This window comes from Balaenoptera musculus, chromosome 4 (assembly GCF_009873245.2).
Source record: "Balaenoptera musculus isolate JJ_BM4_2016_0621 chromosome 4, mBalMus1.pri.v3, whole genome shotgun sequence".
In the NCBI taxonomy this organism is placed as follows: domain Eukaryota; kingdom Metazoa; phylum Chordata; class Mammalia; order Artiodactyla; family Balaenopteridae; genus Balaenoptera; species Balaenoptera musculus.
Window position 1 is genome coordinate 21,553,595 of NC_045788.1, and position 24,835 is coordinate 21,578,429.

Consider the following 24,835-nt stretch of genomic DNA (forward strand, 5'->3'; position numbering starts at 1 on the left):
TAAAGTGTGGCCATGTGACTTGCTTTGGCCAATTAAATGTGAGTGGAAGTGCCTTATGTCATTTCCTGGAGGAAACTTTAAGAGCCACTGTTGCAAGGAGGCCCTTTATGTACATGGATGTTTACAGTCCTGTGAGAAAGCACTAGTAAGTCCCCACTTGTGGATAAAGAAACTGAGGGTCTGAGAGGTGAGGTAGCTTACCCAAGGTCACCCCATCAGATTTGCCCAACCTCAACTCTTCAAAGTCTGTTCTCCTTCCACTGTGGCTTGCTGCCACTGTTGCTGATTGGTCATCTTGTTGATGTGATTATGTGTTTGGGAAAATGCAGGAACTGATGTGTATTGACACAAATGCTATAAACCCTTTACCTTCTGAGATATCTGACAACTCCAGAATCAAAACGCCACAGAAACTCTGTATTCTCTTTGCTAATCTCTTGCTGTATACTCCTTCAACTGACCCTCTACAGAACAAGAAAAAAGAGTTTAGGCTTAGGAGTCATAAAAAAATTTGAGTTTGAGTCAAATTCCAGCCCTGCCACTTACTAGCTGTGTGGACCCAGCAGAATCCCTAACTTCCTTGAACTCCTACTTTCTCATCTATTTTTTTTTTTTTTTATCTAGAGTAATACCTTCTCCTTATTACAAGGATTAGGTGATGGGTCCATGGAGTGTGCTTGGCATGTTTCAGTTGAATGAATGTGTAAATTTGAAAACATCTGCTGGTCGCCTCCTCCACCTCCTTCTCTGCTCCTTGCACCTAAACCCAATATGGCAGATTGTCTGCAAGACCTTGGTACACTCTGGCCTCTGTGATTCCATCTTCCCTGTGGCTCCCTGCATGCACTGACCTTCTCCCCTTCCCCAGGACTAATGCTTACACACACACCCTGCCCTCCCAGGTCCATCTATAGGTGAGAAAAAAGGTCACTGAGGCTGGAGAAGAGTCAGTCAGAAGACAAGTGCTGGAAGATGGGGTTGATGGTATAGGAGAGAACCTGATCATCCAGGCTTCTGGGCATGGAGAAGAACTGAGTATCTTCCCTGAGGGGAATGATAATCTATTGGTGAATTTTCAGCATAAGAGAAAAATCCTTTAAAATCTTTAAAATTGGGCTTTATTGGATGAAAAAGAGTTTGCTAGGAAGATAAAGATGGCAACAGCATATAGCATGGCAGAGAAGCTTGACGTCAGCATGCCCAGGGTGCCCTATCACTGGAACGTGCATGGACTGGAATGAGTTGAGAGGAGGCTGAGATAAGGAGTTGAGGCCAGACCATAGGACGCCATCTTGCCTTGTTAGGAACTTGGATTCTCATGAATATTTACATGCTCCCTGGAGTCATGTTTTTGTCTTGGAAGGAGACATCAAAAGGTCTTTCAATAGGACATGGCACTGTGAAATTGATGGCCTATAATGCAGCCTTTATCTCGGCATGTTTCTAAACCTTCCGAAGTCCACTTATATACACGCTATAAGCCCGCTGTGTGAACGAACCCCTTTGGGTCTGTAATCGTGGGGAGTTTTTCAAGTACTTTTGAGGTTGGCAAGGGAACTGGTTCCCATTTGTGAAATTTCCAGTCGGGGTTTAACAATGAGGATAGAAAATAATGTGCTAGCAGCTGCTTGCTCCCGGGAACTGGCTCCAGCACTGAGGCTGGGCGGTGTCCTGCAGCCCCAATTAGCCTACTGTGCCCTGTTCGTGAACTGGAAAGCCAAAGTAATTGGTGGAACTTTATTTTCATTGGTATTTTTTCCAGTAATTAAAAAAAAAAAAATTGAGACTTCATTTACACTTAAGAAATGTTGCCAGTACGGCCTAGAGCAGGCAGCCTATTTTAATTCTTGAGAAGGGCTTTTGAAGTCAGGATGGACCTCGCCTTTCAAGAAAGTCCTCCTTCCTCTGTGTGGCAGCTGCATGCCACCTGACCATCACCTCTGTGCTCCGTGTCAGTGTTCTGGGGATGGAATCAGACCCTCTCTCCTGGCCGAGATCAGTCTGTACTGACTCAGAAACGGCTGCCTTTGGACAAATACCAGGTCCCTGTCTCTCTCTGGGTCACGCCATTGGAGAAGATTATTTAAAAGACTAATTAATTTGTCCTTTTCCTTAGAGTCCCTACTCATCCATTTTTAACAGCAAAAACTCAAGTTCTATCCATATATGGTAAAAACTGTATAATCACATCTGCTTTGTGCCTGGACCTCTACACTGGGCCCAACCAACCAGGGCCTGTAACTCAGCTGTCGTGGGGGTGAATCGGGAAGGCTGCTGATGTGCCAGACCACAGCCTTAGGGAGACCCCGGGGTTTCAGAGAGATGCCTCAGCAGGTGACACCCCAGGGCACCTCTCCCCCAACACGACAACCAGAGCAATTCTGTTTTATCCATTTTGTATGATATCAGGGCAAGAGTTCTGTTAATGAAATAGCTGAACATGTTTGAAGAAACATAGTTCTAGACATGCACCCCAGTAAGCACCACCCTGCCCTCTGCCTGAGCCTCATCTGCTCTTGGGGGAGCTCATCACAGACTTCTCTGCTTGTGGCTCTGTCCCCAGAGACCACCTCATCCCTTCCTCTGCTGGGGCCTCTCCTCCAGTGCTCTGGACCTTGACCTTCCTAGAGTGTCTAGCTTTGCCCGTTCCTGACGGTGGCAACCCTCTGGTCTTGGATGAGGAGGGCTTTCTACCCTAGCTCCTGGTCTGGCTGAGTCCTACCCCCTACTTAACAAATAAAGCAGTGGAAGATAAAGAAGGGGATGGTTCTAAAAATTAGAACCTGTTAAGGGACTGATACAGAACTCCCATTGTGGCTTTGGGGAGGAGCCAAGGCAAAGAACAGGAATGGCCAAAAAAGGAATAAAAAGGCAGAAATAACCCTGAGGGTTGCAATAATCAATAGCATCTGTTCCTCAGACAAAGAGGAATTAGAGCCACATGTGGACCTGAGATCTGCTGTACATTTTCAGGTCATTTTTTTTTTTTTTTTTTTTTTGCCAGACACTAAAAGTAGCTCAGAGACTTGGAATACATGCCGTCACTTAATAAGCTTGGTCTAATTTAATACAAATTCTCTTAATAAAGTCTGTGTTGAAATTATTCTGCATCCCTGGGGGTCTCTGCTGCTGGGAGAAAGAGGCACGTGCTAGCACAGTCCGCTTTACATCCAAGTGGCATTTCCTGAGGGGTTCATGAAGCTCGGTCCCACAGGTTCCTCAAGGAGGCCAAGGTCCAGTTTGGGAAACTGCATAAACCATCCCCACAGCACCACATTGAAGAGTCACAATGCACATTTGCTTATTCAAAGCTCTCAAAAGCCTGCCAAGAAACCAATCAGTTTGACATTACTTAACCTATGTTTCTCAATCGTATTCCACTACGGAACTCACTCTTTGTGGAATAGTGTTCTTGGAGCACTGTTTGGGAAACATCTCATTGGAGTTATTAATGCAGATCTCCACCCGCTACTAGGGCATGAGTTTGCAGAAAGTAAGGACTATCTGCTCTCACAGATTCTCCTCCCCTTCTCTTTCCTCCTACTTCATGTCCTGGAGAAGGTCAATAATTAATGTTTATTGAATTATACCCCATTTTTGAGTTTGTTTTGACAAAGGCATATGGTTCATGGTCTGACACACAGGGATGACTAACAGGGTGTCTCTTTGCATTGTCTGTATTAAAAAACCAAGAAAAGATGATTCTAGGACCTGGAGTTCATTTGACATGAGGATATATTGGTTTAAAGACAACACAGATGAAATCAGCTTTAAACTTCAGGCATTCATGTGTGGAAACATAGTATAACTGAGTTACAATTTTAAGATTGAATCTTATTCTGAAAGTTATATTAATTAGAAAATTTGACAAGGGTCTTAGAGTAAAAACATTGTCATTTTAACTTCTCTGAGAGGCACACCAGAGTGGGGAGAAAAAAACAAGAGAAGGCCACTGAAGAAAGAGACAGAAAACTCACGTGACATCATCTCATTTCAGAGTCCCTTGGTTCTTGCTGTCACCAGAACTAGCGGCCAATTTTGAGTTCCTGCACTGTGCTCAGCCCTGGCTTGTCTTCTGTTTAACAACCCTATGGTGTGGCTGTGATTATTATCCCCATTTTGCAGATGAGGAAACTAAGACTCAGAGAACATAAGGACCTTGGGAAAGGTCACCTAGAGCCTGGATTTGCACCCAGGTCTGTGCCACCCAGAGTCCTCACCCTTAATTATGCAGCTACACCACCTCTGCTTCTAGGGACATGTAAAGTCAGATGGTGTTTCACAGCCAAGTAAGGAAGACCAGAGGATTCTGGAATCTGGGGTCAAACCATTTACCCAGACTCCTTGGGCATTTTTCCCACAGATCAGACAAAATCAAGCTGAGGCTAAAGATAACCACTGGCCCATCGGGCATTATGGTTTAATGGGAGGGTTGAGTTTGGAATCAGAAGAGAATTCCAGACCTTCACTACTGCTGCTTATCTGCTCTGAGTCTTTGAGGACTGTGTCTTGCCTCTGTGGTCCTGGAGAGTGGAGGGGCCATCCTGGGTGATATATGAGGGCCCTTCTAACTCCATCAACTTAGGTCCCCAACCCCAGAGTAATGACTTTTGTGGTCATCCCATAAGTCATATGTTTCACTCAGAACATGCCATGTAAATGTTTGCTGGAAAGGCTGGAGGGAGGGAGACATAAAAACCAAAGGATCGAGGAAGCCTGCTGAGAATGTGTCATGGCCAGCCCTGATGGCAGAGTGTCCCTGTCCACAAGTCCCTGCAAATACAGTTCAACCCCCGGGGTTGCACGGACAGTTTTAAAAGCTGCAGCTTATGGGGGTCTATTACACACTTCACTTAGTCTTTGCGTTCCATGTGTGTCTCCATCACTGAAATGAGGAAATGAGAGAAAGCAAGATTTCAGATGGTCTCACCATTTGCATTGCTCAAAATTGATATGCAACCATCCATGAAATTGTGTTCATTGAGGAGTGTCCCCATCAACAAACCATGCACAGAGCAGCCTCCAACTCAAGCAAGAGGGAACGTGGCCCCCACTACTTTCCGTGGGTTTCTCAGACTAAATAGCTGTGGGAATAACAGCAGGGAAAGAAAAAAAAAAAAGACCAGCAGCATCCGCATACACTTTGCAAGGGGAAGAGACTTAGTACGTTCACATGACACAGATCTTTTACTCAGAGGAAGGTGAATATGACTGATTCTAAAGCTACATAGAGACAGTACGTTCACACGACACAGATCTTTTACTCAGAGGAAGGTGAACATGACTGATTCTAAAGCTACATGAACAGTTGATGGGCTCACCTCTCAGTGGAAAGAAAGCTGAGTGGGAATTCATTCCCAATGCAAACTCTGACTCAGAATAACACAGGCGACGTTAAATCACACTTGCTAAATACTATTATTTTTCAGGACAACCGTGTTTCCCAGCAAACTTGACACAAATCATTGGGACTTGCTGCTGAAATCATTCAGTGTCTACAGAACCCAGTGTAATTGGACATTCTCCCCCAGCCTTGTGTCAGTCCCAACCTGTCCCCATCTTTCTGAAGCACCCCAATTATGACATCCTCCAAGAAATGTTGCTTGAACCCTCCCAGCCATATGTATTTTATGGCGTGCAGGTCAAAGGCTTGGGAGCAAGCAAGACCTGAGTTTGAATCAGAATTTCACTAACTTCTGCCCGTAGGGCATTAGGCCAGTTACCTAGCTTTGAAAACATCATCTGTAAAAGGAGTTGTACGTTTAGCAGGTAAGAATCTGGATTCACAAAAAAAAAAAAAGGAGTTTTTCCACATCCGTCTTAGTTTCATTTCAAGCCCCACTTCTATCTGAGTGGAGGAGATTTAACCTTGACAAATTTGGAATTCTCCCATTTCCTTAGGGTGCCAGCTGATTTAAGGGGGCTGTATTGTATAAGGCGCTAGGGTGTCAAGGGGCCTCCAGTCATCTTTCCATGCAGGTATCCACTGAAATAGTGCCCATCTCTTTAGTCCTCAGTCATTAATGGTCCTTTAGGGCCATCAGTGCTCTCTGTATTCCCTTGCCTTACTTAGGGGCAAAGAAATAGCTCTGCTGCTTCTCATGCTCTCTGTGAAACCATCCATGGTCCATCTGTCCAGATGCGCCAGGCTGGCATTCCCTCCCAATATCACACACCCCTTCCAGGGCTCAGCCCAGGTGGTGGGCCTCAGGTGCCCTCACTCTGCATCTCTTTCATCTTATCCCCCCACCCCCTTCCCTGCCACCCGCCACTCTGGGGTATCATTTCCTAGACTGGGGGAAGGCAGATTTTCTTCCTCTATTTTTCCCCAGATGTTGACGATACCCACATCTTCCCCACCCTCCTAAAGGTTTAGGATTCTACAAATGAAAATGAGGAAGAGATTCAGCTTCAAGCCCCTTCTGCTCTTCTCCCGTCACAACCCTCCCTGCAGCAATCACAAGGCAGAGGTGCGTTTAAGTGGAGGGTAAGATGGGAGAAATCAGAAGAAGAGAGGCATATTCTTATTCACTTGATGAATATTTCTTCATAATGGCCCAGAAGGCCAGGTTTGATTTTGGAATTCTTTTATTAAAAATTGTGGCTTCAGAAAAAAATAAAGAAGAGAGGCTATGATCTCAAAAGTACTATCCTGCCACTTAAGCATTAAATAAAGTAGTATATGAAAGAATTTGCCATGTTTTAGGGACCTAATATTCAACCATGTATGTTATTTTATTTCCCCTCTGATCTGTTGGACACTTTGTCTAAATCACGTGTTTGGAAATTAATCATGCACTGCCTTAGAACATCTGCTGTACTGGAAATTTACTCATATTTTTATTTTACTTTTCCAGTGTCTATTCTCCCAACTAAATGTGAGCTCCTAGGGAACACAGTTACATCTTATAATCAACTGAATCAAACAGAAGGCTAGGCAAACAGAAAACACTTTAAAAATGTGTGCAGATCTAACCTCAGGAATCCAAAATTGTGTTTGCAAATATTTAGAGAAGGTTCTTTGTATTAGAAATCAGGTTATTTTCTTTTCTTAAAATAATTCACAAGCATGTGTATGTCTAAATGTTAGCAGGGGAGCCATGTGGTGTGTGCAGACACCCTAGATATTAAATAGGAAGCGATTTTTCAATGTATCCATTATTTTTTTAAAATCCTACATCACAACCACCTCTGAGTGCAAATATATTTCCAATTTCTGCTGGCATCCTATTGCAAAATGCTAATAGAATTGCTTTCCTGGAGCTGCATCACTAATAAACAGAGTGCATCACAGATCTGGGATTCTTGAGTCAAAAATAGGAAATATGGATATTTGCTGAACGAAAATACTGTGTAGGAAGATGTCTTGGCATCCAGGAGAGTCACAGAGTGTGGTCTTTAAGGATGGAGCTGCTGAGTGAGCAGTTGAGGTGTCCTGGATGGCAGACCACAGCGGCTCTCTCCCAGCCGCATTCTAGACTGGGCTGCCCAGTACCACTAGGATGCCCAGCTGGTCCTGAGCACAGATGGATGAACTCAATCTCTAGAGCCCACATTTCACCAATTCCTGCTCATGTGCCCTTGGCTACTTTCTCCTGTAAGCCCAAGTTTCCTATGTAACTATAGAAAAAGTACCTACCGGAGGAATCAGGCTCCCTAACTTCAGATTATAATACAAAGCTACAGTAATCAAGACAGTATGGTACTGGCACAAAAACAGAAATATAGATCAATGGAACAGGATAGAAAGCCCAGAGATAAACCCACACACTTATGGTCACCTTATCTTTGACAAAGGAGGCAAGGATATACAATGGAGAAAAGACAGCCTCTTCAATAAGTAGTGCTGGGAAAACTGGACAGCTACATGTAAAAGAATGAAATTAGAACACTTCCTAACACCATACACAAAAATAAACTCAAAATGGATTAAAGACCTAAATGGAAAGCCAGATACTATAAAACTCTTAGAGGAAAACATAGGCAGAACAATCTATGACATGAATCACAACAAGATCTTTTTGACCCACCTCCTAGACAAATGGAAATTAAAACAAAAATAAACAAATGGGACCTAATGAAACTTAAAAAGCTTTTTGCACAGCAAAGGAAACCATAAACAAGACGAAAAGACAGCCCTCAGAATGGGAGAAAATATTTGCAAACAAAGCAACTGACAAAGGATTAATCTCCAAATTATACAAGCAGCTCATGCAGCTCAATATGAAAAAAAACAAGCAACCCAATCTAAAAATGGGCAGAAGACCTAAATAGACACTTGTCCAAAGAAGATATACAGATTGCCAACAAACACATGAAAGGATGCTCAACATCACTAATCATTAGAGAAATGCAAATCAAAATTACAATGACGTATCACCTCACACCGGTCAGAATGGCCATCATCAAAAAGTCTACAAACCATCAATGCTAGAGAGGGTGTGGAGAAAAGGGCACCCTCTCGCACCGTTGGTGGGAATGTAAATTGATACAGCCACTATAGAGAACAGTATGGAGGTTCCTTAAAAAACTAAAAATAGAACTACCATATGACCCAGCAATCCCACTACTGGGCATATACCCTGAGAAAACCATAATTCAGAAAGAGTCATGTATCACACTGTTCATTGCAGCTCTACTTACAATAGCCAGGACATGGAAGCAACCTAAGTGTCCATCAACAAATGAATGGATAAAGAAGATGTGGCACATATATACAATGGAATATTACTCAGCCATAAAAAGAAACGAAAATACCTAGAAACACATGACAATGAAAACACGACAACACAAAATCTATGGGATGCAGCAAAAGCAGTTCTAACAGGGAAGTTTATAGCAATAAAATCCTACCTTAAGAAACAAGAAACATCTCAAATAAACAACCTAACCTTACACCTAAAGCAATTAGAGAAAGAAGAACAAAACAATCCCAAAGGCAGCAGAAGGAAAGAAATCATAAAGATCCCATCAAAAATAAATGAAAAAAGAAATGAAGGAAATGATAGCAAAGATCAATAAAACTAAAAGCTGGTTCTTTGAGAAGATAAACAAAATTGATAAACCATTAGCCAGACTCATCAAGAAAAAAAGGGAGAAGACTCAAATCAATAGAATTAGAAATGAAAAAGGGGAAGTAACTGACACTGCAGAAATACAAAGGAGCATAAGAGATTACTACAAGCAACTATATGCCAATAAAATGGACAACCTGGAAGAAATGGACAAATTCTTAGAAATGCACAACTTCCAGGACTGAACCAGGAAGAAATAGAAAATATGAACAGACCAATCACAAGCACTGAAATTGAAACTGTGATTAAAAATCTTCCAACAAACAAAGCCCAGGACCAGATGGCTTCACTGGCGGATTCTATCAAACATTTAGAGAAGAGCTAACACCTATCCTTCTCAAACTCTTCCAAAATATAGCAGAGGGAGGAACACTCCCAAACTCATTCTACGAGGCCACCATCACCCTGATACCAAAACCAGACAAAGATGTCACAAAGAAAGAAAACTACAGGCCAATATCACTGATGAACATAGATGCAAAAATCCTCAACGAAATACTAGGAAACGGAATCCAACAGCACATTAAAAGGGTCATACACCATGATCAAGTGGGGTTTATCCTGGGAATGCAAGGATTCTTCAATATATGCAAATCAATCAATGTGATAAACCATATTAACAAATTAAAGAAGAAAAACCATATGATCATCTGAATAGATGCAGAAAAAGCTTTTGACAAAATTCAACACCGATTTATGATAAAAACTCTCCAGAAAGTGGGCATAGAGGGAACCTACCTCAGCATAATAAAGGCCATATACGACAAACCCACAGCAAACATCATTCTCAATGGTGAAAAACGGAAAGCATTTCCTCTAAGATCAGGAACAAGACAATGAAATCCACTCTCACCACTATTATTCAACATAGTATTGGACGTCCTAGCCATGCCAATCAGAGAAGAAAAAGAAATAGAAGGAATCCAAATCGGAAAAGAAGCAGTAAAGCTGTCACTGTTTGCAGATGACATGATACCATACATAGAGAATCCTAAAGATGCTACCAGAAAACTACTAGAGCTAATCAACGAATTTGGTAAAGTAGCAGGATACAAAATTAGTGCACAGAAATCTCTTGCATTCCTATACACTAATGATAAAAAATATGAAAGTGAAATTAAGAAAACACTCCCATCTACCATTGCAACAAAAAGAATAAACTATCTAGGAATAAACCTACCTAAGGAGGCAAAAGACCTGTATGCAAAAAATTATAAGACACTGATGAAAGAAATTAAAGATGATACAAACAGATGGCGAGATATACTATGTTCTTGGATTGGAAGAATCAACATTGTGAAAATGACTATACTACCCAAAGCAATCTACAGATTCAACGCAATCCCTATCAAACTACCACTGGCATTCTTCACAGAACTAGAACAAAAAATTTCACAATTTGTATGGAAAGAGAAAAGACCCCAAATAGCCAAAGCAATCTTGAGAAAGAAAACGGAGCTGGAGGAATCAGGCTCCCTGACTTCAGACAATACTACAAAGCTACAGTAATCAAGACAATATGGTACTGGCACAAAAACAGAAATATAGATTAATGAAACAGGATAGAAAGCCCAGAGATAAACCCACGCCCATACGGTCACCTTATCTTTGATAAAGGAGGCAAAAGTGAGAAAAGACAGCCTCTTCAATAAGTGGTGCTGGGAAAACTGGACAGCTACATGTAAAAGAATGAAATTAGAACACTCCCTAACACCATACACAAAAATAAACTCAAAATGGATTAAAGACCTAAATGGAAAGCTAGACACTGTCAAACTCTTAGAGGAAAACATAGGCAGAACGATCTATGACATAAATCACAGGAAGATCCTTTTTGACCCACCTCCTAGAGAAATGGAAATAAAAACACAAATAAACAAATGGGACCTAATGAAACTTAAAAGCTTTTGCACAGCAAAGGAAACCATAAACAAGACCAAAAGACAACCCTCCGAATGGGAGAAAATATTTGCCAATGAAGCAACTGACAAAGGATTAATCTCCAAGATTTACAAGCAGCTCATGCAGCTCAATAACAAAAAAACAAACAACCCAATCCAAAAATGAGCAGAAGACCTAAATAGACATTTCTACAAAGAAGACATACAGATTGCCAACAAACACATGAAAGACTGCTCAACATCACTAATCATTAGAGAAATGCAAATCAAAACTACAATGAGACATCATCTCACACAGGTCAGAATGACCATCATCAAAAAATCTACAAACAATAAATGCTGGAGAGGATGTGGAGAAAAGGGAGCCCTCTTGCACTGTTGGTGGGAATGTAAATTGATACAGCCACTATGAACAGTATGGAGGTTCCTTTAAAAACTACAAATAGAACTACCATAAGACCCAGCAATCCCACTACTGGGCATATACCCTGAGAAAACCATAATTCAAAGAGTCATGTACCACAATGTTCATTGCAGCTCTCTTTACAGTAGCCAGGACATGGAAGCAACCTAAGTGTCCATCATCAGATGAATGGGTAAAGAAGATGTGGCACATATATACAATGGAATATTACTCAACCATAAAAAGAAATGAAATTGAGTTATTTGTAGTGAGGTGGATGGACCTAGAGTCTGTCATACAGAGTGATGTAAGTCAGAAAGAGAAAAACAAATATCGTATGCTAACACATATATATGGAATCTAAAAAACAAACCAAAAAATGTTCATGAAGAACCTAGGGGCAAGACGGGAATAAAGACACAGACCTACTAGAGAATGGGCTTGAGGATACGGGGAGGGGGAAGGGTAAGCTGGGACAAAATGAGAGAGTGACATGGACATATATACACTACCAAATGTAAAATAGATAGCTAGTGGGAAGCAGCCGCATAGCACAGGGAGATCAGCTCGGTGCTCTGTGTCCACCTAGAGGGGTGGGATAGGAGGGTGGGAGGGAGACACAAGAGGGAGGGGATATGGGGATATATGTATACATAGAGCTGACTCACTTTGTTATACAGCAGAAACTAACACAACATTGTAAAGCAATTATACTTCAATAAAGATGTAAAATAATAAATAAATAAATAAAAAGAATAAGTACCTACCTCCCAAGAGCTTGATGAAGATTCAACAGCATTGGGCACATAGTTCATGCCAGTAATTGAGAGTTGTTGTTGGATCTGCTGCTCCAAGTGGGGGACAAGGCGGGGAACGGATGACCACCTGGATGCCTTGGAGAGTGGCAGCTCTACCACTCAGACCCAGGCTCACAGCCTTCTTCCTGCAGGTCAACAGAAGTGTCCCTTTACTAGGGCAGGGACATGCTAATGGCTGTGAGGAGCGCCCTATCCATGAGGGCTTTGAGGGCCTAAATCCAAAGACCCCACATTGGCTCCCCCATACCCAAAGCCACGGCCACCTCAGGTCATCCCTCAAAGCCAAATCTGTGGACTGATCACTTCAATAGAGGCTTCTCCTTTCATTTCCAAAGTGAAGATGCTCTGGGTGTCAAGTAACAACGGTCTGAGTTAAAGCAGCTTAAGCTGTAAAGATGGATGATTGGCTGCCACAGCTGAGGACACCCCGTGGTAAAGCAGTGAGGAGGTCTGCTCAGGGTTCGCTCAGCCTGGTCTACTCTCCTGGCTCCACCCCCTCCAGGAATTGCCTTGGTTGTCCCTGGTCTGCTTGCAGGGTGGCTGCAGCCGCTCTCAGCCTTCTATCTTCACCTAATGATCTCCAGGGAAAGACAGCAAGAGTAGGTCCCAGAAACTTTCTAGAGAGAAGATGGAAGCTCTTTTCCCAGAGGCTGCCAGTCAATTTCTCCACTCATCTCACTGGCTTAAATTTGGTCTTATGATTATCCCTAGAGCAACTCCTATGGCTTTTTGGATGCCAGATGCTGATTGGCTTCACCTTGGTACGAGGGGTCCCAAGTACATGCTTCATTCAGTCCCTGGAGCAATGGAGACGGAATAACCTGATTACCTTTGACTAAACAGAGTCCATCCCTGGAACTCAAGTAAACCCCCCAAACCTCAGGGCTGCCATTGCAAGAGGACAGGAGTGAGATGGATGCTGGAGAGACACCACAGGTCTACTACTCTGCTGGACCATCTTCTTCAATTCAGCAAACAATTATGAAGTATCTGCCGTGTGCCAGGCAGGGTGCAAGATGCTTGATGACACAGGGACAGGGGCCCATGTTATTGAGAGGGATAAGTGAGCCAACTTGTGCAAAGTGCCTGAGGCAACCCTCAGGCCCTAATACCTGTTCAGGATTGTCCTCATTACAATGAATCCTGCATGAGTACTCCCTGCCATCCAGGAGACAGACTTAAACAATAAATTCTAGCAGCCTATGGAGAGGGGCAAGAGGAAGCCTGTGGGTGGCATAAAGGAGAGAGCTGACTCAAGTAGTATGCAGAAGCCTGGCCTCAAGAAGTGTACAGCCCAATGGTCCTTAACCTTGACTTCATGTTTGATTCACCCGAAAGAGATAGACAGAGGAATGGATAGAGAAGATGTGGTATATATATACAGAGTGGAATATTACTCAGCCATCAAAAAGAATGAAATAATGCCATTTTGCAGGAACATGAGTGGACCTAGAGATGATCATACTAAGTGAAGTAAGTCAGACAGAGAAAGACAAATAGTATAAAATCACTTATGTGTGGAATCTAAAAAAAAAAATAGATACAAATGAACTTATTTACAAAACAGAAAGAGATTCACAGACATAGAAAACAAACTTATGGTTACCAAAGGGGAAAGAGCAGGGTTGAGGGATAAATAGAAGGTTGGGATTAACATATGCATACTACTATATAGAAAATAGATAACCGACAAGGACCTACTGTATAGCACAGGGAACTATACTATATTCAATATTTTATAATAACTTATAGGGGAAAAGAACCTGTGCCATATAACTGAAACTAACACAACGTTGTAAATCAACTATACTTCAATTTTTAAAAAAACTCCCCACACCAGTTAGGTCACAATCTCTGGGGGTGGGACCCTTCACCAGGGTCAGTTTATCTGTTTAAATATCCCCAGGTGATTAAAATGTGTAGCCGAAGTCAAGAACCACCCCTTATAGGCTATTGAAGACATAAAGCACACATACATTAACTAACAACGCTGAGCTGTAAGTGTGCATTAAAATGAACTATTGTGTTCCAGGCTCAGAGCAGGGAGAGGGCAAGGTAGGCAGGGCGCTTAAGGGGCCTTGAAGAACCAGTGGGATCTGCCTGATCTGAGCAGTCTGGAGGTGGTATCTCAGTGTGAGAGGAACGGGTGTGAGCAAATATATGTGTGCAGACCTAGAGGGTGTATCAGTCTGGACCCAGTCAGGAGAGAGAAACCACACAGTAATTTCAACAGGAAATATAAAAAATTATTAACTATAACAGCGTATTAGAATAATGAAGGATTAGCTGCTAAGTAGAGAGAACTCTGAAGACTATAGGAATGCAGATATCAGGATACCCACCCTCCCTAGGGCTGAGAAACAGCACCCTGTGGAGAGCCCTCTGCCACCCAGGCAGAGGTCCAGACTTTGCTGACACAGCGTGGCTCTCTGCAGGGCAGAGAAATCGCTGTGGTGTTACTCTGGCAGAACCTTCCAGGAACCTGCCCTCCAGATGCTGGGGAAAGCTGTTCACAGGGAGGTTTCTCGTGGAGCACACGGATGGGGGCCACTGCTGAGACAGCGCAGGAGAACCAGGAGGCAAAACCCAGCAGTGTCCCCTACAAGCAAGTGGAGGCTCAGGGAGGCAATAGAAGCTCCTCAGGGAATTAGCAAAGCTGGATTTCCACCCAGATCCATCTTTCCTGTACATTCAGCTACCTCTCTGAACAAACAGAAGTGCAAGATCAAGACTAAGATCATTGACATAAGCTGCCCAGGGATGGAAGGGGTCTGTGCTCAGTGACGTCAGTGAGGAGGGCCTCGTGGAGGAGGTGAGGCTTCCAATGGACCTTAGGGGGGCTTTTATTTTAAGAAAACGGGGGAGAAAAATGTCAAGAAGTGGCTTCCAGGCTGCCTTTGCAACACAAGCCGCGTTGAACAATTTCACACGCAGAAGAGCCAACCTGGGCTCAGACAGGACTCAGCACAACCAGTAGAGGGAACAGTAAAAAACTCTTAGGTGACGAGAAGAAGGTCAGAGGTAGAACAGAATCAAGGAAGCCCTTATATGCCAGAGAACCTGGATCTGAGCAGATGTGAAATCAACTCACTGTGAGAGAGTCAGAACCCAGGGACCTGGGGCTTCTAGGACCCCTCAATTGCATGCCAGCCTCTCTGTGGAATGAATACAGAAGAGCAAATGCCAGCTCTGCAGTCACACACACCACTAGAGTACCAGCTCCAGCATTTAGCTGTGTGTCCTGGGGCAAGTCCCTCAACCTTTCTGTGTCCCGGGGTTCTTCATCTGTCAGTTGGAAACAATGATCCCTTCTTTGCAGGCTCGCTCAGGGGAAGTCCCCAGCAGACAGCCTGGCACACAGCACGTCTTTCATCACTGGTAGATTCTCCCTCTCCTACTTTTACTCTGTAGGCCCTTCCTGTCTTATAAGACATCCCGTGCCTCTGAAAGTAAATGTTTTAAATTCAGGAATTCCAGATTCCTAAATAGGTGCACCTGGAGGAATGCCAAGGTCAAGGTCTTGGCGGCCAATACCATCCTCTTGAGACTCGGGGCTTCACAACTCTGCGCTCACCACTTGGAAGGAAAAGCTCGGGTTTAGGGGATGCAGCCACTGTGTTCTTGGCTCCCCAGCCAGATGGCGCCTTGAAGCGACGTTTCCTACCCAGTGTCCGCAGGGCAAATAACGATGCTTCTTTCTCTTTTAGGAGGAGAAGTCACCAAGCCGCGCTTTGCTCAGTTCTTCCACGGCAGCCTGGCCAGTCTCACCATCCGCCCTGGCAAAATGGATAGTCAGAAGGTGATTTCCTGCCTGCAGGCCTGCAAGGAAGGGCTGGATATCAATTCCCTGGAAAGCCTGGGCCAAGGAATAAAGGTAAGGAAGGAGCCAGCATCGCGCCCGGTGAGACAGTGCTTTGTGAGGCAAAGGCTGCTAAACACCAGTGCAATCCTGGAAGCAGAGTCATTTCCTGCCACATCACACTGAGCTGGTACCACGGCAAAGGTGCTGCCACAGCAGGGAGATTCGGGACCATGACTGCACAACAGACTCTGCGCCGTCTCCTGAAATTCCTAGATGAAGCCCTCGAGTGTGATCAGTTCAGTGCACAAAAGCAGGCACACGTTCAATGTCTACCTGGAGGGAGTTGTTATGTTTCATTGTTTCCTGGGTTGGTGGGTTGCTTTGTTGTTTATTTGCCCAAAGGAACTGAAGGAGCATGCAAGCATAACTTTCAGAAATACAGAAAAGTAGGATTAAAAGTTTGGACCATGGAAACTACTAATTACAAAGGAAGGTCACCCCGGGGTGGGTGGAATTAGAAAGCAGATGCAGAGGTCACTGGGTCTTATGTTGTTAAGTTGAGGCCCAGATTGGGCTCCAGGCAATGTCTGGCTGCCAGAGGGAATATGAACAGATTCACGATTTTGTCATCCACACAAAATAAAACTCTTCAAGTGATCCAAGGGAATCCAAGCTGCATTTTGAGAAAAGCTCCTCCTGAGGGGGGCAGGATGTGGCTGACTGTCCTCATCGAGCACCTCCCCGCCCACGATGGGCAGGGATAGATCTGGCCTCACCTGGACCGAGGAGCGCCCGCCTGCATCAGGCCTCGGGGTCCTGAGCAAAGAAGAGGGTAAACATCATCACAGCCCCGCTCCATCATAGCGGACCCCAGTGACAGCAGGCAGCCCCTTGGCCTCCTCTCTGGGAGTAAGGGCAGCCCACCCTCTGTCTCCAGGGGCACAGGACAGCCCCATGAGGCCCCAGCGGCTGTGAAAGTTTCCCAAGGAGGGAGTGACCAGGACAGAGGTTTCCCACCACCTCCCATCCGTCCCCACTCAGCACTGCCCATGGAGCTGCCCGGCCTCCCCACCCCAGGCCTGTCTCTCCTGGACAGGGGTCACCCCTCCAACAGAGGGCCCTCTCATTTACGCTCTCAGTGGTTGACTGCTTGTGAGGCTCTGACTTGGGCTGGCCTTGGAGGGACCAGTGATCTGGGCAAATCATGCCTCGACTTCACGTTGCAGTCACTTCAGCAAACATTCCGCGGACACCCGTATCATTTGGTTCTGGGCTGGGGAGAGGGACACGAAAATGAATGTTCCAAGATTATTGTCTTTGGGACACTCAGTGGCCCAAGCAGACACCTGTAATCTGGTGCTCCAATGATGATGAGCCCTGACATTTACTGAGGGTCTCCTGGGTACCAGGCACTGTTCTAAAACCTTTATGGGTTTAACTCACTTAAGCCCCAGAACAACCTATGATAAATGTACCATGAATCTTCCCATTTTGCACATGAGGAATGGAAGGCCTGGAAGGGAAAGAAAGTTGCCAAGGATCCCAGAGTGAGTCAGGAGCAGAGCCAGAATGTGATCGCAGGCAATTCTGCTCCAGAGCTTCAGAACCTGGAGCAACAGCGGTGAGGGAAGGCTCCTTGGAGGAGGTGAAGTCTGAGCGTATTGTTCAGGATGGGTAAGAGCCAACCAGGAAAAGGGCAGGCAGTGGGTGGCAGGGGAGAGGGCAGGGCGGTCACTCTAGGCAGAAAGCCAGTGTTACAAGTGCCCAAATTGCAGGAGGAAAGCTAGAAAGTGGGGCCAGAGAGGTAGGCAGAGGCCAGGTCATGGGGCCTTGTTAATGTCTGGTGTTTACCATTTTTTCTGTTGGCAACAAGCAACCATTGAAGGGCTCCACGCAAGGGAGCATGATCTGGACAGGCGTGGGGTTCAGAATGCTCACCCTGGAGCCCTGGTCAGAGGGGGAAGGTGGGAGGAGTACACAGGCAGGGTAAAGCATGAATGACTTTCCAGAACATATTGTTTAACATGCAAGAAACACATACACACAAGTGCTCTCGATTGCTAATCACCTGTCTGAAGGAAACTCACAAGACTGCCTGTACTGCAAAGGCCAGCATTCCACCTGTCAACTTCATGGCAGCTGGCCCAGGCAAGCCCCTCATGGCACATTTCATACAGATATCCTCACAAGCAGAGCCTGGGGTTTGACCCTTGGTCTACTGTTTGTATTATTCCCTCAGTGTTTTGTCAAGCCAGTGAAATCTGTCCTCCAACAGATCCAGAATCTGTCCCCTCTCTGATTCTGGATTTGCTCCCTGCCTCTGCGTGGATCTTCTCTGCTCTGGACCATCCCATGGGGCCACAGTTGCAGGATTCCAAGCACCACAGAACAAATAAACCAAAGATGCTGGACTTAAAAGCCACACGTTCTTAGAACTATAAATTAAGAACCATAGCAATTCCTACATAGCGGTCCTAGCCTGTGAAAGAGGAAGTGCTAAATGAAGTGGCACCCAGAGCTGTGGGGAATGGAGGAGGCACATCTGACTTTTTAGAATACCACCTGCTCAGAACCAGTCACTGCAAATGATCCCTTCCCATCCTTAGGGCGCGGCGGGCAAGAACTAGTTCATTGTATGAGAAGTTAATGATACGGGCAAGAACTAGTTCATTGTATGAGAAGTTAATGATAACACACGCGATGTTACGGTGCACCCACTGGGGGCTAGTTTAAGCTCATTATCCCTACTCTTCACAACAAATTAAATATTATGACCCCATTTCAGAAATAAGGAGGTTGGGGCTCAGGGACTTGGCCAAAATTAGTCTAGGCTCTTTCCGCCACAACTCAGATTAGAAGGCATTCTTGAAAATTATTAAAACTGCTTCCTACCTGCCTTTCCTCCTTTGTCCCTCGTTTCTTTTTTGAATAATGACTAGTATTTTCTCTACTGGCTCCTGGCCTCCTCCCTCCCCTCTGGCTAGTCCAAAAAAGTGAGGGCCTGCCGTGATTAAGGAAACATCCCGTCTACTCACAGGGTCCCACACGGGTTCCTCTTCTCACTTGTTTTCCCCTGGATCATGCATATTTCCGGCTATTTCTCCAGCATATCTGGAGTCATTACATGATCCAAGTGGCTGCTGTTATGTATCCATACGAGACACTGTGGAATCGCCACATTCCTGAAGAATGCACACTTCTGATTTTCATAGCGTCATCCCTGCCAAATTGGCATCTCTAGTGTGGAAGAGGGGGAAAGAGCAAGAACTTTGGGACAAAATCCTCCTAGGTTCAAAGCACAGTACGGATATTCATGACCTGGGTGACCTTGGGCAAGGTACTTTAATCCTTTAAGCCCCAATTTCCTCGTGTGTAAAATGGACTTAGTATTATTTTGTAGTGATGTAAGAATTGAATAACATATATATATTTTATATATCCTTACATATATTTATATATCAGATTAGCAAAGATACACATAGAGATGAGATATATAGATATAGATACATAGATATAGATATAGATACAGATACAGATCTCCCCTAGAAAACCTGATATCTAGGCTCTCAACAAATCACAGTTCCCTTCTCCTGCTGGGCTGACCTTGCACTTGGCATTGCTGATGCCCCAGCTTCTTTTGAAAAGTAAGCCTGGGTGACAGTTGCAACAGAAGAGCCTCTATTGCAGGGAATCTTCATCTGTCCCAGCCCAGAGGAGCTGGCAGGGAGGGTGAGGTGCCTGGAGGGCCACGGCCAGCCTGTCCTCGAGGAACAGACCAGGACTTTCAGCAGGGACTTCACCGGTGTCCCAGCCTGACTCTTCAGGACAGCTGACCATTCTGCTAAGACCACCTGTCTAACCGCTTCTTGGTTCAAAGAAAGGAACCACTGTGGCTATAGCCCAGCTTTCCAGGGAGAGTGAGTGCTGTCACCTTTTGCTAGGTCCCCAGGAAGCCATCTCCTGCCTCTGTGGAAATGCCAATACCACCCTGTGTCCCGCAAAACCAGAGACCAACCCTCAGTCATGCCACGAAAGACAACAGAAACATACAAGCAAAACCTATTCTAGTGGAGGGCTTAATTGATCCTGCAAGAACCGTGTTAATGGCTAGCCAGTGCCCACCTCAAGCCCTGTGGCAGTCTTTGGGATGCTCTGGCAGCCAGACTTGGGTATTCACTAGCGATCCAACACATTCCCTAACCCGTCCTCTCCCTAGGAGGCTTCAGTGGGAGTGCCCTCTGCTGGTGCCACGGGTTGCTGCCCAGTCGATCCTTCTGGATGAATTGCTTGATTTTCCTGTTCAGACCTCGTGCACGGCTCGGAGATTGGCCTTCTCTGCAGGGGGCATCATCTTGTCTCATGCTTGTCATGTACTGGACCCTCTGGATGCTGAAAAAAGTCAGTGGACCTTGCCCTCGAGGTGCTCACAGTCTGCTGCGGGGGGCAAACAGACAGACAGACAGACAGACAGCAAAAGCACCAAAAGACTGCTACAGCAGGGGTTGGCAGGGACGGGGAGAGTGCAAAATACATGGAAACTTAAGTGGTATATTTAGAAGAATGACTTTCAATCTGCTCAAATGAGAAATGGATGATCTGTAAAACACTCAGAACTATTGATGATTCACCAGCGTGTGGCATGTCCACGGCTGAGCACGCTAAGCTAGTGAGTCAGCCCCAGCAAGAGAGAGACCAACAAGAGGCCGACTGTAGCGTCACCTGTGCATATGCCCAGCAGCTCCTGAATCCAGCATAGGGAACAGTGCTTGTGACCAGACATCGCAGCTCAGAGATACCCTGCTCAGGGCTTTGAGGAAGGAGGAAACTGGATCATAGGGAAAGAAGAACAGTGAGGGCAGCAGGGGGCCATTCACTCATTCATCTAACAGGGGCTTCCGGGGCACTAGGACACGGTTCTGAGATTCGGGGATAACAGTCGGAGCCCCTGTCCTCAGTGAGCTCGTAGTCACTGCACTATAATAATTATACTACCATTTCATAGCACTATAGGAGCTCAGTGGGGACCTAAGTGAGGGAAGTTGGGGAGGCTTCAAGGAGGAGGTAACAATGAAACACTCACATGATAGTTGAAAGAGACAAAGATTGAGCTATCAGTTGGCTGGGGGTCACAATGCAAGGGATTTATTATGCGGGACAATGGCACCACAGTACTCGTGAGATAACTACCTCCTGATAGGGTCTGGACACAGAACAGGAACTCTTGTAAAGACATCCAAGTCATATCAGGGAAAAGCTAATATAGATAGATTTTCCCTTAAAAGCTTGAAAACATACTCAATCTACTTCATGGAAAGAGTAATGCAAAATAAAACTACACTAAGATAGTATTTATCACCTATCAGATTGGCAAAAGTCCCAAGTTTGACAGCATGCTCTGTTGTTGAGGTTTTGAAAGAACATTCTCACACGCTATGAGAGAGAGAGCATATTGGTATAATCCCTAGCAATGGAAAATTTGCAACATTTGTCAAAATTTAAACTGCATATACTCTTTGACCTAGCAATTTCGCTTGTAGGGATTTATTCTACGGATATATTTACACACTTAGGAAATGTTATATATATAAGATTATTCATTGTGTCATTATTAGTACAAGACTGGAAATAACCCAATGTTCATATTAGGAGACTGGTTAAATAAATTATTTCATATTAAATAATATTACACAACTTTAAAAAAAATAAAAAATCTCCAAGACAAACGCTAAGTGAAAAAAGCAAAGTACAGTATAGTATGTAACAAGCTACCTTTGGTGTGAGAAAGGAGAAAAATGGGAATCTATATTCATTGATTATATATTCATAAAATGCTTAAGTATAACTGTCAGGATATGCTAGGTTATGCTGCAGTAACAAGTGACTAAAATTTCAGTGAATTATACAGCAATTTTTTTTTTACTGTGTGCACTTCATGTCCATTAAAGACTGGCTGCAGCTCTGTCCCCCTCACTGTGAGACCCAGGCTGATAGACCATTAGGGAACTTTGCAGATTTCATGGCAGAGGGAGAGGGACGTGGCACCATGAATTAGCTGGCTGTTAAATCTTCCACCCGGGTGTGAACCAAACAATACTTCTGCCCGCTTTTTGTTGGCCAAGCAAGTCACATGACCACTATTGAGCGCAACAGGACAAAAATGTATATCCTGTATGGAAGAGTACCGTAAATCACATGATCAAGCCTGTTGACAGGCTTGTATAAAAGCCTCTCACTGGGAGGGAAAAAGACAATTATGAACAATAATGCAATTTGTCACTAAGAAATTAATGGAACGGTGATCACCTGTGGGATAAGGTTGGGGAAATTGGTTGGATAGGAAATAGGAATAAGATGGACACTTTCACGTAGCACATATATATATTTGAACTATGTGGAGATATTATCTATTCAAAAATATAAATAATTGTTGGCAAGTAGCCACATAAAAGTATATCCATGTCTCTCTTTCCTATGACATGAATATTGGATACATAATCTGAATCCACAGATAAGTTCCTGACATATTATTGATAGCAGTTCCTAATAATTCTTACTCAGAAGCGTGTCAAGGTCAGTAACTCAGATCAGTACAAAAGCAGTTCTCCATGCTCCATTCAAAGAAGAGTAACTGCTGGGAACACCACGGAAGAGACAAGTCTGGATCTACTTTAACTGGTTTGAGGACCCAGGTGACTCAGTGGGGAGCATCGTAGCCCCTGGGCCTTCACCCAGCGTGGGATACCAGGGACCCAGGACAGGATAGATAGATAACAAACCTAGGGCAGCTGGCAGGCGTGTAAACAGCAAGTGATTAAAGCTCATGGGAAACCAGAGTTTAGCACCTAGAAGGCAAGACCAAGAATCAGATCTAAGAGAGAAGGAAGGCCATTAACTTAAAAATGAACTTTAAGGTTGGAAACTAAAAAGATGGGACATGGGTCAGGAGGTGGAGTGCAGGGTGAATGGGGAAGCAGTTCAAGGCCAAAGTCAAGACCGCAAAAGGAACAAAAGCCCCAGGTTTCCGGGCTATGAGCTGAGCGGGTGGCAGTCCAAGAGCTGAAAGTTTCTGGGAAGGACCCCATAGTAGCCCAGAGCATGAGCCCACCAAAGGCTGAGCCCCAAGAGCACTGTGTCTGGGATTTCAGAATTCATCCTGTGGCTGCCGGTGATATTACCAGGAGTTTATAATCCGCGGGGAATCTTAAAGAGGAGGGTCCCGAAGGCCACCAGAGGGCAGCAGGTATTGCTTGAGGGGTTAAAACAGTTACCTGTGCACACAGCTCCTGCACTTGCAGATGCTCTGAAGATGCCTCTGCGGGCCTTAGTGGTCTTTGCGTGGAGATGGAGGGTCTCCGTGAGACTGGGTACATGGTTGATCATTCTCTCCTGTGATACTGCTTTCTGTCTTCCAGTATCATTTCAACCCCTCGCAGTCTGTCCTGGTGATGGAAGGTGATGACATTGGGAACATCAACCATGCCCTCCAGAAGGTCTCCTACATCAACTCCAGGCAGTTCCCAACCGCGGGTGTGCGGCGCCTGAAAGTCTCTTCCAAGGTCCAGTGAGTGGACGCCGGGCAGCCTGGGGCTCAGCCAAGGCATCAGGGATGGTCCCTGGGAATGTTCTCTCGCAAAACAGGATTCACCTCTCTTCAACTATTGGCAGCTTCTCTGCTCTCCCTATGAGGACACCCCAATGGATCTGTGTTCTCTTTTTGTTGTTTTTTTTTAAGTGAAATATAGTTGGCATACAATGTTTTGTTAGTTTCAGGTGTACTGCTTAGTGATCTGATATTTACATACACTATGAAATGATCACTATGATAAGTCTGGTAACCATATGTCCCTATACAGAGTTATTACAATGTTATTGACCATATTCCTTATGCTGTATGTTATATCCCTGTGGATTTTTTATTTTATAACTGGAGGTGCGTACCTCTTAATCTCCTTCACCTATTTCACCCTACCCCCAACCCCCTCCCTTCTGGCAACCATCTGTTCTCTGAATCTATGAGTTTGTTTTTGTTTTGTTTTTTAGATTCCACATATAAGTGAAACCATACGGTCTTTCTCTGTCTGACTTATTTCACTTAGCATAACACCCTCTAGAGCTATTCGTGTTGTTGCCAATTGCAAGATTTTATTTTTTTTTCTCATGACTTAGTAATATTTCATTGTGTGTGTATATATATATATATATATATACATCATTTATTATTAATATAGTATTAATATATGTTAAATATATACTATATTAAAAATATATATCATAAATATATATAAACTATATATATATACATATATATATACATATATACACACACCATAAATATATAAAACCACATCTTCTTTATCCATCCATCTATCCTTGGACAGTTAGGTTGCTTCCATATCTTGGTTAATGTAAATAATGCTGCAATGAACATTAGTGTGCATATATCTTATCAAATTACCATTTTTATTTTCTTCAGGTAAATACCCAGAAGTGAAATTGCTGGATTATATGGCAGTTCTATTTTTCGTTTTTGGGGGGAACCTCCATACTGTTTTCCATAGTGGCGGCACAAATTTACATTCCCACCGATAGTGTTTAGAGGTTTCCTTTTCTCTACATGCTCGCCAACACTTTTTATTTATTTTATTTTTGATATTAGCCATTCTGACAGAGGTGAGGTGGTACCTCATTGTAGTTTTGATTCACATTTCCCTGATGATTAGTGACGTTGAACATCTTTTCATGTGTCTGTTGGCCATCTGTATGTCTTCTTTGCAAAAATGTCTATTCAGGTCCTCTGCCCATCTTTTAATTGGGTTATCTGTTTTTTGCTGTTGAGT

At 44.1% G+C, this 24,835-nt stretch overlaps 1 protein-coding gene across 1 annotated transcript in view; it reads left to right on the plus strand.

The window, feature by feature from the left end:
- Window positions 1–24,835, plus strand: part of CLSTN2 (calsyntenin 2) — a 653,573-nt gene that overhangs the window by 615,404 nt on the left and 13,334 nt on the right. The window contains exons 10-11 of the mRNA XM_036851859.1: window positions 15,904–16,070; window positions 23,411–23,559. Of these exons, the coding sequence (XP_036707754.1) occupies window positions 15,904–16,070; window positions 23,411–23,559 (316 nt within the window). The remainder of the gene's footprint in view (window positions 1–15,903; window positions 16,071–23,410; window positions 23,560–24,835) is intronic.